Source organism: Thermobia domestica, chromosome 8 (assembly GCF_964235325.1).
Source record: "Thermobia domestica chromosome 8, izTheDome1.hap1.1, whole genome shotgun sequence".
NCBI classification, from domain to species: domain Eukaryota; kingdom Metazoa; phylum Arthropoda; class Insecta; order Zygentoma; family Lepismatidae; genus Thermobia; species Thermobia domestica.
The window spans coordinates 160702892-160718001 of record NC_137461.1 but is presented as its reverse complement, the minus strand read 5'-3'; the positions used below and the strand labels follow the sequence as shown (position 1 = coordinate 160718001).

The window sequence follows — 15110 nt, the reverse complement described above, 5'->3', positions numbered from 1 at the left end:
TATTTGACCAACTCCCGCGATACCATATGAAAATTCTATTAGGGGATTTCAATGCGAAGGTAGGACGAGAGAATATTTTCAAACCGATTATAGGGAACGAAAGTCTGCATAAGGAAAGTAATGATAACGCTGTTAGACTAGTGATCTTTGCAACATCCAAAAACCTTATCGTGAAAAGTACAAAATTTCCACATCGCGACTTCATAAATATACTTCGACCTCACCAGACGGGAAAACACATAATCAAATCGATCACGTTTTAGTAGATAGAAGAAGACAATCTAGCATGATTGATAAACTTCGTTTAGAGGAGCTGATTGTGACACTGATCACTACCTGGTAGCAGCGATAATAAGAGAGAGATTATCGTTGTATAAAGGAAATATTCAAGGTCTGAAAACGAAGAGATTTAATTTAAAGAAATTAGAAGAGAGCCAGGTAAGAGAGGAATACCAGATTGAAGTTTCGAATAGATTCTTGGCTTTAGAAGATTCGGAGTGCACTAGTGTTGAGGATACCTGGATTGAAATTAGAGATAGCATTAAAATTTCAGCAAAAGAAAAATTGATACATGCGAAAATACATAGGAACAAACCATGTTTCGACCAGGAATGCATTAAACTAGCAGAGAAGAGAAAGAGGCAAAATTACGTTGACTACAAAATCCGAATGAAATAACTACACAAAATTTCGTAGACATCAGGCGGGAAACTTCCAAAACTTTTAGAAAAAAGAAACGTGATTTTTTGAAAACTAAAATTAAGGAACTTGAAGATAATAGTAAAATAAAAACATTCGGGACATGTATAAGGGGATCAATGAATTTAAGAAAGGCTATCAACCTCGTGCTTATATATTAAAGAAAGCTGACGGAACAGTTCTCACTGATACGAATAGCATCTTAAACAGATGGAAAGATTTATTTGACTATTTGCTTAACACGCAGCCAAAAACTAATAAGCGTGGAGAAAGGGAGATACACACCACACAACCGTGTATTCCAGAACCCAACCGAATAAAAGTAGAAATCGCTATAAAGAAACTAAAGAAACACGAATCTCCGGGTGTAGACGATATTCTGGCTGAGTTAATTTTAGCTGGAGGCGAAAAATTGTGGAAAAAGATACACAAACTCATTCTTCATATCTGTACATGTATGAATTGCTACAAGAGTGGAAAAAATCAATCATTGTTCCAATTCACAGGAAAGACGACAAAACTGACAGTAATAATTATGGAAACATTTCTCTTCTGTCAACATCCTATAAAATCCTTTCAAACATTGTATTAGCAGGATTGACCCCCATATGCAGATAAAATTATTGGAGAGTATCAGTGCGGATTTAGACGAAATTGATCAACTATCGACCAAATATTTACCATTCGACAAATAGCCTACTCGAAAAGAAGTTGGAATACAATATCCCTGTTCACCAACTATTTATTGGTTGTAGAAAGGCTTACGACTCGGTTAGGAGAGAAACATTATACAACGTTCTTACAGAATTTGGAGTATCGAAAAAGCTAATTAGATTAATTAAGATATGTTTAAATGAATCCCAAAGTAAAGTCCGGGTAGAAAAAAAAATTTGTCCACGAGCTTTCACGTCGAGAATAACCTGAAACAAGGAGATGCGTTGTCGCCATTATTATTTAACTTTGTCCTGGAATACGCTATAAGGAAAATCAAAGATAGCAACCGGGGCCTAGAGTTGAACGGTATTCACCAGGTTATGGCATATGCTGATGATGTAAATTTAATAGGGGATGGTAGCAGAACAATAGAAAGAAATGCAGAGGTCTTATTAAACGTTTGCAGGGACATGGGTTTAGAAGTAAATGCAGAGAAAACTAAATACATGGAAGTGCGTCGGGACCGGAATACAGCAAATTATGGACGCGTTAAAATATTAAATAATACTTTTGATAAAGTGGATACTTTCAAATATCTAGGATCAATATTGACAGACGAAAATCATATTCACGAAAAAATTAAATGACGACTAAAAGGAGGGAATTCGTGTTATTATTCAGTTCAAAATATCTTGTCGTCGCGAATTTTGTCGAGGAATTTCATGCTTAAAATATATAAAACGATAATAATGCCTGTTGTTCCGTATGGTTGCGAAACATAGTCGCTTACTCTGAGGGAAGAACATATACTGAAAGTATTTAAGAACAAGATCCTGAGACGAATATTCGGACCCAAGAGGAACTGGAATGGGGAATGGCGGAAACTTCATAACGAGAAACTACATAATTTATATGGTTTACCAAACATTATTAGGGTCATAAATGTCTAGGAGGCTTAGGTGGGCAGGTCATGTAGCTAGGATGGAAGAAACTAGAAACGCTTTCAGTCTTGACTGGAAGACCAATCGGAAAACGACCATTAGGAAGACCTAGGGGGAGATGGGAGGACAATATTAAGATGGATCTCGCAGAAATAGGAATACAAAATAGGAACGGGATCCAGTTGGCTAAGGATAGAAATCAGTGGAGAGATTTTGCGAACGTGGCATTGAACCTCCTGGTTCCATAAACCATAGATTAGTTAGTTAAAGAACGATATGTGTTATATTATTCATCCTAATTCGCAGTTTATTCTTTCACTTTAACTCCCCAATATGTAGTTTTCTCACGTCAACGCAGTTGCCGTGCGCCAAACAACAGTTTCCTAGTTATGGGACGCGTGGAAAAGTTACCTTCTAGATGGGCCTCATACAAATATTTTTATATGGGTGTTCTCATGTACAGTACCGTACCTTGGGGGCCGAAGTAAGGGGGCGCAATATTCGGGAGGAAAAAAGAAAAGATACATATATTTAAAATGGGAGGAAAAAGTAATAAAAAGTGCTTAAAATCAAGGAAAAGCAGGGTTTATTTTTAAAAATTTTATTGCGCCTCGCGCCAACCATGGTGGCGCTTGGCAGCTTGTCTGTTGACTTCACTCACGTGTACCGGGGAAAGGGCTTGTCGTATACTCTCGGGTGCCGATTTTCCACGCCACGGCATTGCTGATGCACTCACCTGCTTTCTTAATTTCGAAATCGGGACCTAAATCTGAATCATCAATTTCACCTTCCGAACGGGATCTGAACTGCACTCTTCTAAAATCTTTGATATTTCTTACTCGTTTTACTTGTTTCAAACAAGACAACTTCCGTAAAATTAAATAGTCTTCGAAACAAAATATTCCACCATATTATCGAACGTGCTGCAATCAAACGGAAAGTTGATCACAACAATCACTGTGCAAAAGTTCGTTTACCCTTCGCTGGATGTCAGGTGGATAGTATTTCTTCAAGAACTAGTCTCAGTAAGTATTTAATCCGATCGGCAACCGACCGGAACCCATAATAAGTTACATAGGGGCTATTGCGTAAAAAAACGAGTTAGACTCCGGCTCCGGCATTTTGAAATAAACATACAAAACTAGTATTACTCGGGCTTAGGGTCGAAAGTGCTAAGTAAGCTTTTACTAACTATCTCTTTTAATTATTTAAGCTATTAGTGAGGATACGAGGGATCGCACCACTGGCGTCTCTAGTATGTAAACTTTGGGGGGGGGGGACATCAAAGATGGTGATTTAAATGGTAGTACCTAGCCCAGCTTGTTTATTATCTTCGATTCCATTTGTTACATTTGTGTTTACCTTCACGAACCCCGTGAGACATATCAAGAACTCTGTTGTAATCTTTTCACAGCCTGAATATTATATTCCAAATAAATAAAATAGATATTATTTATGTTATTCTGTCGTTTGTAAATAAAATAAAATAATAATAGAATATTGAATATTTTGTACTTCAAAACATTGGGGGGACACGTCCCCCTCGTCCCCCCGCCAGAGACGCCCGTGGATCACACACATATACAGTAATGTCTCACACTACTGGAGTCTTTCTTGATTTTCCAAAGCTAAACGCCACATCTCAAAAGCAAGCTTGACACAATCATTGCTTTCACAAATTTCGCCTTACATCGTGCTCTTGAAATCTTTGATCTTGTAGATAGTAACCATGCCCTCATCAAACTTCTCTAGAAATCATATCAGCCAAACACGGTCAACTGTACTGTTACGAGTGGACTTACGCTACAATAAAGCCAATAGAATCAATATCGTACACACATTTCACACCTCACCAATGCTTTAGCCAGTGTTGGGCAAAATCAATTGAAATCAATGGCAATTGATCAATCAATTGAAAGTAATTGCTCTGAAAATCAATTGTAATTGATTTCAATTGCAATTGATTTCAATTTGTAATTGACAATTAATTTCAATTGCAATTGAATTCAATCATAAAATTTGCAATTAAATTTTCGTCAATTGTTAATTGTTAATTGGTCACCAGGCAATTGAAACTTTTAATTGTTAATTGTCAATTGCAAAGGGTGCAATTGAAACATTCAATTGTTAATTGCAATTGACAATTGAAACTTGTAATTGTTAATTGTAATTGTTAATTGCAATTGAAATCAGCAATTAAAACTGAAGATAAGAAGATGTGTGCATATTGTATTGTCCACTTGTTACTGTTTTACATATTTCAAATAAAGTACTTATAAGAAATGCTGGATACCTACCATCCCTTTCCCCCCCTGGGAAGAAAGCCGTGAAACTAAGTATTTTTTTAAATATATTATGTTTATGGTTCTATTCCCCTCGAAAGAACTCTATATGCCCGTCATGCATACAATAGGAATGAGCACGAGCGAGTTCGAGCGAGTTTTCTTTAAAACTCGACTCGACTCGAAGCAAACATCTTTGAGTTCGACTCGAGATCTCGGCTCGAAAAATTTCCCCCAACTCGACTCGAATTCGGACCGAGTTTCCAGTCGAGTCGAGCCAATTCGAGCTAAATCCTTTGTGTAGTTCCAAGTACTACTATCTTCAAGTATCCTACATAGACAATATAATTATCAATGATACTACTACTACTACTACTATAACTAATTATTATTATAACACCGTGTACCTGTATAAACATGGAATATAGGCGGTTTGTATCGGAATAACTAAAAATTAGTTAACTGTCGATCTCGGTAGTCAAGAAATCTTCAGAAGGGAAGGACATCGGTCACGAGGTTCTTGGCTTGAGTTCAGGAGGAGCAAGTATTCGGGCTCGAGCCAAAAATTGTTAGAAGTTATGGGACTCCAGCCAAACATGTTTAAAACTGTTCGACCCGGGTTTAGGGTTGTTAACGACTCAAGCGGCTCCCTCACAGCTCATTCACTTATCGAGCCGAACCGAGAAGTGAGCCGAGCCAACAGCTCATCCAAACGAGCCAGCTCGAGCCGAAGGCTCACACGAGCCGAACTGAACCGAGCTGATTGCTTACCCCAACCGAGCCGGTTCGAGCCATTGGCTCAGTTAAGCTTACTCGAACCCAGCCTATGGACTCGTTTCAACGGAGCTGGTTCGAGCCATTGGCTCCAATCGAGCCGAGTCGATAACTCGCCTTTACCGAGCCGGTTCAAGCCCATTGGCTCAATTGAGCCCAGTCGATGGGTAATCCCAACCAAGCCAGCTCAAGCTGTACACTCAGTTGAACGGAGCCGGGCTGGTTGACATCACTATTCCGGTTGGGCTTCTACTTTGGCTAAAAAATTGGACCGTGCAGTTCTCAGCTTTGATGGTAAGAACTACAAAAAATTATATGAAATCTTTAGTTTTACGTCCCACGCTTATGCCGGTTAGGCTAAAGGAGACGGTGATGATGGGAAATGAATGAAATGAAGAAAGTGGGAGGAAACGGGAGAACCCCGAGAAAATCCACGAGCACGGTGTTTGTCCACCACAAAGTCCAAACTGCGCGAGCTGGGATCGAACCAGGGACCTCAAGCACCGGAGGCGAACGTTCTACCACTGACCCACCGCGCCCCCTGGTAAGAACTACAGTATATACTTATATTGGTGCTCACGGCGTCACTAACTTGTTCCACCACCAACGAATTTCGAGGTACTTTGTTTTGCATCTTTTGTGCGTGTTTTGTGTCGCTTTGTGCGCCTATTCCCACATTTTGTGCATCACCGGAAGTGGGTCAAAATGGGCCTACAAGTATGACGGAACAAATTATTGCTCTTCCGCCACCAATGAATTTCGAGGTCGTTTCCTCCAATCGTTTTGTGCCGTTTTGTGCGTCTACTTCCGTTTTGTGCGTCACCAGAAGTGGGTCAAAATGGGCTTCCAAGATGGGACGAAAATGACCAAGAGTTCCGCTACTATCGAATTTCGAGGTCGTTAATTTCACACCGCGCACCTTTTTGTGCGCCTACTGTTCGCCCATTCGGCAGAGACCTCCAGTTGGCAGAGTGCCAAGGAGAGTCTATGTTAATGAAAAGAGAGAAGTGTAAAAGAAGAAGAGGAAGGAAGGCATTGGTTATTGGCGAGGGTGGTTTGTTTGAACAGTGTTACCAACCCGGCACCAAAACTATAGCTGATAAGATTTTATGAATAAAAAAATGAAATCTTAAATTTTACGTCCCACGGTTATGCCGGCTAGGCTAAAGGAGACTGATGATGAGAAATGAATGAAATGGTGGAATGAAGAAAGTGGGAGGAAACAGGAGAACCCCGAGAAAACCCACGAGCACGATGTTTGTTCACACAAGGTCCACACGTCGCGAGCTGGGATCGAACCAGGGACCCCAAGCAACGGAGGTGAACGCTCTACCACCGCGCCCCCATTTATGAATAATAATATGAGAATGAAATCGAAGTGGGCCTGCATCACTGAAAGCACGATAATCGGTGATTATTACCCGTAGTAGTGAAATGTGTGGTAGAATGATTTTTGTTCGAGTGCATCAATGGGGGGGGGGGGAGGATATAATGGTTTCTAACAACTAATTCGCGCATTAAATTGCTAAAAGAGAGCCCAAGAGCCATGATAAGAAGAACTGATGCTAGTTTGTTGTTCATGTCTATGTGCTGGCGATGTCCTCTCAAGATGAAATTTCACAGTTTAACGTGGGACCGAGCCACCTGAGTCTCCACCGGGAATCGAACCTGAGACCCCTTAATTGCAAGGTAACGAGCGTAACAATTCATCCACCGGTGATAGTACTTTAATAATAGGATATAGCAAATTCCTTTAGCTACATTGTCCCACATTCCAGTGCGCAGTAGTAACAACTGAAGGCAATAAAATAAGTAAACTAAATAAATAAATAAGTAATAAAATGTTAAACAACAAAATAAAGAAATAGCATTTTAAACAAAATAAGTAAATAAAACTAAACAGCTCACCTTAGGTTAAATCCGTTCATTCATCACTGTCATCAGAATAATCACTGTCATCATCATCATCACTCGCACTTACACTAATCACTATAGGATCACATACTTCTTCAATGATTCCATCTCTCTCCCAATACGTATTTTCCAATGACACCACATGAGAGTAATGCTTTTTCCACTCTTCCACGGTAACACTGTTAATCGCCTGCTCAGTGTACTTAAACAGAGTCATCATATCTAGATCTCCAGTTACATTTCGGTCACGGATAAACCTTTTCACATCTGCCCAAACGTACTCAATGGCATTAATGTCGCAATGGTATGGGGGTAATCTCAAAGCCATGAATCCATGCTCTTGGAGCATCATGTCGAATTTGAATATCTTCGTTGTGGGTGCGTTCTTTTTCACCAGGTCTAGCAGTTCAATTTTACGCATGTCTGGGGAATGAGGAACGTTGTTTACAGAAAGCCAATCCATGATCTCTTGCTTTTTGTTAGATGATGTTGGGGGTTTGTTTAATTGTATTGAGTGATATGGCGCATTGTCAATAACGACCACAGCATGTTCAGGAAGGTTTGGAATAAGTTTTTCTCTTGTCCACTTTTCGAAGATTGTGGAATTCATCTGACCATGATAATCGCCAGATGTCGAATTGGCTTTGTACATTAAATTGGCATTCTGTATAAAACCCATTTCTCCCCCCGCGCATAAAATAATTATGCGTCGCGAGGCATTTCCGGTTTCCACAACTCCATGTTCTTCACCACTTTGCCAACATTTGCTGAAGGTTAACTTGCTGTCTATCCACGATTCATCCAAAAATACGGTCGGTCTTTTTTCGTTCCTGTAACGTCGTACTGTTCTCAAATATTGAGTTCTAGCTAACACTATATTACTCCGCTCCATTATAAACTTTCGCTTGTTCTGACACTTCTTGAAACTAAAACCGATTTCATGTAAAACTCTCCTTAACGTTTCGCGTTGCCAACGAAAATTAATACGTGTTTGCAACACAGGAAGCAATTTGGGGAATAGTAGGAACTTTTTTCTCGTTCGCATAAAATTCATGTATAACTCTCCTTATAACGTCTCTATCAAAATCGTCCAAAGCTATGTTCTCGATAGTGGCCTTTTTCTGGCGCTTTTTTGGCGATTGAAATTTCGGCACATCTTCACCTTTCGCTTCTCTACGAATTCTTTTCACAGTTGACTCTGAAACTTTCGCAATTACACTTGCACGTTTGGTAGCCTGAGAAAGGGGAATTAGAAGACGGTCTTCTAGCGCTTCTTTGTCACAAAATGTCACCACATTATGGATTAGTCTTTTCTCGGCACTACGTAAGTGTTTCTTCACGCCAGCGCTGGTTGACGGTATTGGCTCCATCGTATTAAAATATACACAAAACAACGCACGTACACACACACACACACAACACACAAGCGCAAGCATAAACACGAAACAGGTGAGAGAAAGAACTAGAAAAAACAGTAAACTTCACAACCACAAACGTGTATCTACTGTAGAGAAAGACAATAGCTTATGTCCTCGCGCGAGTATTTGGCGCAATCAACCGAATATCGAAACCCCTAGAAACACAAAGCTAGGCTGCATTTAAAATGCGCGCGCTCTATTCACTGCGTGACATCATCGCCTGACTAGAATGTACTGCTGATCTGGATCCAATTTATGTAGCTTGGCAACTATGTTTAAACTTCCAGCCTTCTTTCTCTCGCCCCCAGAGTCGCTCCCAGAGGAGAAAACGAACACTTGTTGCCTGTACCTACACATACCTATTTTTTGTAGTGGACTGTTCTACTTCTGTCATGCGCAGAAGTGTCGAGAGACCTAATGTCCGCGGGTAAACAGTATTTCGACGTTTTGTGCGTCACTGGAAGACGGTCAAAATGGGCCTCGAAGGTGGGACGAAAATGACCCACTTCTCCGCCACTACCGAATTTCGAGGTCCTTCCTTTTGCATCGACTACTGAATTTTCGTGCTGTTGGTCTACTTTACGTTGATTTGGGACTTTTAAATTTTATTCAGTTTTCCACTGAAAAGTATCTATAATTCAACAAGGAAATAATTATTAATTATAATTATTATCTATATAATTGAATTCATTGTAATTTGTTCCATAACAAACACTTTACCATTTCGTACTAGCTGTTATGCCCGTTCTTCGCATGAATCAGATAAAATATCAATGTAAACGAACTGAACAATGGGAGAACAATTAAGAAACATTTCTAAAATTGGATATATTTTGTGTGAATATATATCCAACAACGTACATGTGTTTTCATAGGAAAGGCCGATGGGGGCTGAATTTGAACGTATACACTATCGGGGGTGTCACTATACGTCTGAGCAACCCCAATAAATATGGATTCAACACAAATTCTACTACTTTTACATGTCCCGGTGAACCACCCCTCAGACCCCCTTGGTTCGTATTGTGAAAAAATCTCCTCTGGCCCCCATCAACCCCCAACCAATACCGCGAAAACTATGAATGTGACACTAGCATCTGCCATTTTCTACTACTTTTTACATATGCCGGTAAAAGTCCCTATAATCCTCTGGTTCCAATTTTAAAAAAAATGCCTTTGGCCCACAGCCGATAGGGTCTGTATTTGGAAGTCAACGCCTGTGGAAGTATCACCATTCATCTCAGCGACAGCGAAAACTATGGATTTGACACTAATATCGGTCACTTTCCATTATTTTTACATGTCTCGCAATTCCCCACCCCCGGTGACTCCCGGCCCGCATACAATGGTGGCTAAATTTGAAAATCATCGCTAATGAAAGTATCACCATTGATCTCAGCCACCGCGAAAACTACGGATTTGAAAAAAAAAATGAAATTTTTAAGTTTAACGTCACACGGTTATGCCGGTTAGGCTAAAGGAGACGGTGATAATGAGAAATGAGTGAAATGGTGGAATGAAGAGAGTGGGTGGAAACGGGAGAATCCCGAGAAAACCCACGAGCACGGTGTTTGTCCACCACAAAGTTCACACGGCGCGAGCTGGGATCGAACCAGGAACCCCAAGCACCGGAGGTGAACGCTCTACCACTGAGCCACCGCGCCCTCCTACGGATTTGACATCGGTCATTGTGGATTATTTTTACATGTCTCGTGATCCCCTTTATAATGCCCACCTTTCTTAGCTGATGGGGGCTAAATATGAAAGTAAACGCGGTCTTGAGTTTCACCATTGAGCTCAGCTATCCCGAAAACTATGGATTTGACATTAATATCGGTCATTTTCGATTATGTTTACATGTCACGTAATTCCCCCCCTCTGGTGACCCAAGGCCCGCATACAACGGTGGATGAATTTGAAAGTCATCGCTAATGGTAGTGTCGCCATTGATATCAGCAACCGCGAAAACTATGGATTTGACACTAATATCGGTCATTTTGGATTACTTTTACGTTTCGGTACCCCCCCCCCCCGTTGACCCACGGCCCGCAGCCGAACACGGTGAATTTGGAAGTTAATGCAATCGGAGTTTCGCCATGGATCTCAGCGACCGCGAAAACTATGAAATCGACACTGATATCGTTCTACTTTTACATGTCCCGGTAAACGCCCTCCTGAGACCCCCTGGTTCGAATTTTGTTGAAAACGCTTTGCCTTGGTGTGGGACCTGGACCAAGGTATCTTTGGTCAAAATTTGGTAACTCTCGGTCGACTTTTCTGGTCCCCAGGCCGGTCCCGGTAAGCGTCCCCTCGAGACCCCCTAGTAAGGAAAAAAAACTCTTCGTCTTGGTCTGAGGCCTAGACCAAGCTACTCGTGACCAAATTTTGAAAAGTTTCGGTCCACTCGTATCGTCCACAGGCCGCACAAAGATAGACAGACAGACACACGAACAAACTCTATTTTATTTATATTAGAAAGGTCAGATCCGCCGTTATTGTATTAGTGCGGTGCTTGAGCGATTGATCGTAGAAATTCAAACTCCGATGAGTGATAATTTTATAGGCTTGTTTTATTACAAGTTTAAACTCTTTAGTCAGTAGAGAAGAGGTCGTGAATCATGGGTCAGAGTTGATGACAATGGGTTTTGGTGGGTCTGTGGGTCACAGTGGGTAAGAGTGGTTTATGGTGGGTGGTGGGTCAGAGTGGGTCACGGTAGGTCATGGGTCACGACGGGTGGTGAGTCAATTTGTCGTGGCTAAAGTTTTCATTGCCCCACGCCCTCTCTGAACTACAGTGTTGAAAATTAATCAGTGAAAATCAATTGCAATTGATCAATCAATTGTAAGTAATTGCTGTGGAAATCAATTGCAATTGAATCAATTGCCAATTAATTTCAATTGCAATTGAATTACAGAATTCAATTGCAATTACTTTCCACTGCAATTACTTTCAATCAATTGATCAATTGCAATTGATTCTCCTTTTTCAACGGCCAACTGCAATTAACAATTAACCATTACTTATTTCAATTGTTAATTGCAATTAACAATTAAATTTACAGATTAATTGTTAATTGTTAATTCAATTGAAATTTGCCCAACACTGGCTTTAGCCGAGCCCACCATAGGTGACTTTTTTTTTTTTTTTATCAGACTGTAGACAGCGTTACATCTGTTATCCAGAAAACTAGTGACTTGCATATTCCAATCTCACAATCCGTTTCATATCAGCCTAAGCTTCCGCCGAAATATCTCACTATAATCAGACGTTAACGTTAGTTTTATAGCGACTATCCCCGAACTCACAACCCAAAAAACACTCCGACATAGCAAACAACTTCAACGCACACTTAACTCCATCAAAGCATATAAACTTCGCTGTTGGGTGAAGACATGCAACAATCTTTCTGAATCAACGCATCCTACGAAATTCTGAATCCACTTCAATACATTGTGTGGAAAATTCTCTATTCACCTTACCCAATTTTATTGGGCATCACGCAATTTTTAGTGATAGTGATGAAGCAAATGCCTTTGCAGATCACTCGCAAGAAACTTTTACTCCGTCATCTTATTTCTCAAGCTGCAGAGAAGGTTAACATCTCATCGATGCAACTTCAACTGAATGATACTCATATCCTATCTATTAATAATGTTGTCTTCGCTCCTATCACCGTTCACAAAATCTCAGAAGTTCATAATAAACACAATACTCCACCTGGCCTAGGTGACGTGACTTACCAACATACTAAGAAATCTTCTATTGCTTACTCTTTTGAATATTTACATTCATATTGCGCATCAGGATCTTTCCTTTAGTCTGGAAAAGAAGATGTTTATGTTTCCCAAATCACATAAACCACCACAGAATGTTACATTCTATTGGGCTATACAACTTACTACCACTTTCAGTACGATACTGAAGCCTATTCTGGTTAAACGACTACATCTTTTTACTTCTGATTACAGCTTGCTTCCAGTCATACAAGGAAGCTTTAGGCTATTGTTCTCTTTCAGTGATAAGCTACTCCTACTAGCAATACTCATTACGTATTCATTATAATCCTGGCTAGCATTAAAAAAAAAAAAAAAAAAAAAAAAAAAACTTTTAGAGTTCATGGATTTCTTTGACATCTCTGTTCTGGGAATGCTTAAAACAGTAGAAAAAGCGATTTTACAGAACGAATCATGGGAAGTGAAAAGAGAAGAAAATATTTTTATTTTTTATTTTTTCGTTTCTTTCTGAACAAAAGAAATTAACATGGTTATTCTTCTATATTGTGCAGATATTAATTTTGCAATGATTTAATCCAGTCAGAATGGCACAAAAACAAAACCGTACAAGCAATAATATTCACTTACAGCAGTACGGACAGATTAGTATATTAGAACATATAGACTTAAAAAATCACAATATCCTGTTTTACAACGAGAAGTATTAGAAAAATTATCAGAACTTTTCCTTATGTTTTGCAACAGTGTACGAGAATGAAAACATAGCTATGTTTCACTTATTATCAGCTATTGACAATGCTTCAAATTAAGAAAAAAATAACAATTTAGTCACATAGTAACGCAAGAATCATAAAACTCAGAAAAAAAGAAAAATGTAAGTGAGGAAAGAAATGTAACTAAGAAACATTAGTATAACTTGTGTGGTTGATAAAATGAAGATAAGAATGTGTACAGTTTTAAACAGCAGTTATTTGTGATGAAAATAGGTTTCCTATATGTAAGTAGCTAATAAATTAATTTTACTATTGAAAAAGATTGGTACTACAGGACGACCAGAAAGTCATTTTATACCCGAGCTAAATTGATGTAACAATGTAAGATGTTAAGATATTTAAGATTTGAACCTCCCCTCCTGATCACTGATATGGCAACAGTGTTTCTCACGGGAATCGCCACGTGATTTCAGCGTGACTACCTGCAGAGGAAGGAGAATAGTTTGTGCGTTCACCAGTTTATTGTCTCGCCTTTTAGTGTTTGGCCAGCAATGGCAGGTGAAAAACAATGGCAGATACAGACGTATTCAAATTATTACAGTTGTGATATCACCGTTGAACAGCAGATGGCATTAGTGGAGGGGGATAGTTCTGAAAGTAGTGTTTCAGTTGTAGACAGCTATTGTGGCTTCTATTAACAAATTACAGTTTGAAGTGTTGTGGTTGCAGTCGTAAACAGTTTCAACATTCAAAGCGTTCATCAGTTCAAATGGGCCAGTTTAAAGTGATCGTGACGTGTTTTGTGTATTAACCTTTATTCTGTGAAGTCCTGTAATAATAATGGGAAAAGCCAGAGACCTTTCTCCGCATAAAGTGGAAGTTATCATAACAATTCTGGCGGAAGGAAGATATATATAATGACAAATTGTTAGTAGAGTTGGGGTAGGACAAAAATCTATGAGTAGAATCTCTGTTGCAATGAGCAAGAAGCAAAGGTATCAGCAAAATAGGGTTGGAAGGTGTGGGCGAAAACCAAAGCTATCGCTAAGAGGTATGAGAAAACTAAAAAGATTGGCGATGGGAAACAGAAACGCAAATTCTAGAGACTTAAGCATAACAGTAGCTGAGTATGGTGTCGCTGGAAATGTTCGAAGGATTCTGTGTGCTGAGGGAATAAAAGCACGCAGGTCAAGAAAGAAAGCAAAAATTATTCCAATCGTGGGAAAGAAGCGCCTCGAGTGGGCACGAGGTCTGATGATTGGAGAATATTGTGCTTCAGTGATGAATCATTTGTCTGTGTGTGTGATGAATGTTCACAACATGTACGACATAGAACTGGGGAGAAATTTAAGTTGGAATGTTTCCAACAAACCGTACACTGTATAGTAATTATTAGGGCAACCCAAAAACATGACAGCAATTTACACATATGGTTGGTACCTTGAACATGGTTGTGGTTGTCTAAGGGTCCAGAAGAAACTAATTTTAAAAGTATAATAAAGCATAATTTTAGAAAATAAAGCATGATTTAAAATATATAGCACAATTCTTGGAAAATTCTATTAGAACAATTTTCGGAAAATTCTGTTTAACTGCAAATTTAACATACTGTATTTAATATTTTTCGAAACCAATGTTCGCAAAATCGTTGAGAACATTTGCAACAATGAAAAGCTTATTTTTTTCTGTAAACTTTTCGGTGTGATCCTTTGATGTGGAGAAAAGAAAAAAGGAAAAGAAGAAAACTTTCTACCAAGAATGAATAGTACACAAGAACTCCACATTATATTGTTTTGTGTACCTTTTGAACTTGAGCACTTTCTGTATTTTTTGGTGGCATCTTTTACTTTCCCTTTCTGTACATATGCACCTCTAAGGCACACACAAGTGATAGAAAAAAACATATCTCTTTACAGTGCACTAAGTAGAAAGTTCATTGCTATAAAAGAAACTGGTTGCATAAAATATTAATAGATCAAG

At 39.3% G+C, this 15110-nt stretch overlaps 1 protein-coding gene across 1 annotated transcript; it reads right to left on the bottom strand.

Moving 5' to 3' along the window:
* Positions 1–7274: 7274 nt before the first annotated feature.
* Positions 7275–8156, bottom strand: LOC145692369 (uncharacterized). Its single transcript, XM_081767668.1, has one exon. The coding sequence runs from the start codon at positions 8154–8156 to the stop codon at positions 7275–7277; it is 882 nt and encodes a 293-aa protein (XP_081623794.1).
* Positions 8157–15110: the final 6954 nt, after the last annotated feature.

Coding starts and splice junctions, on each gene's coding strand:
- LOC145692369 (XM_081767668.1), bottom strand. CDS start 8,156: ATGGAGCGGAGTAATATAGTGTTAGCTAGAACTCAATATTTGAGAACA.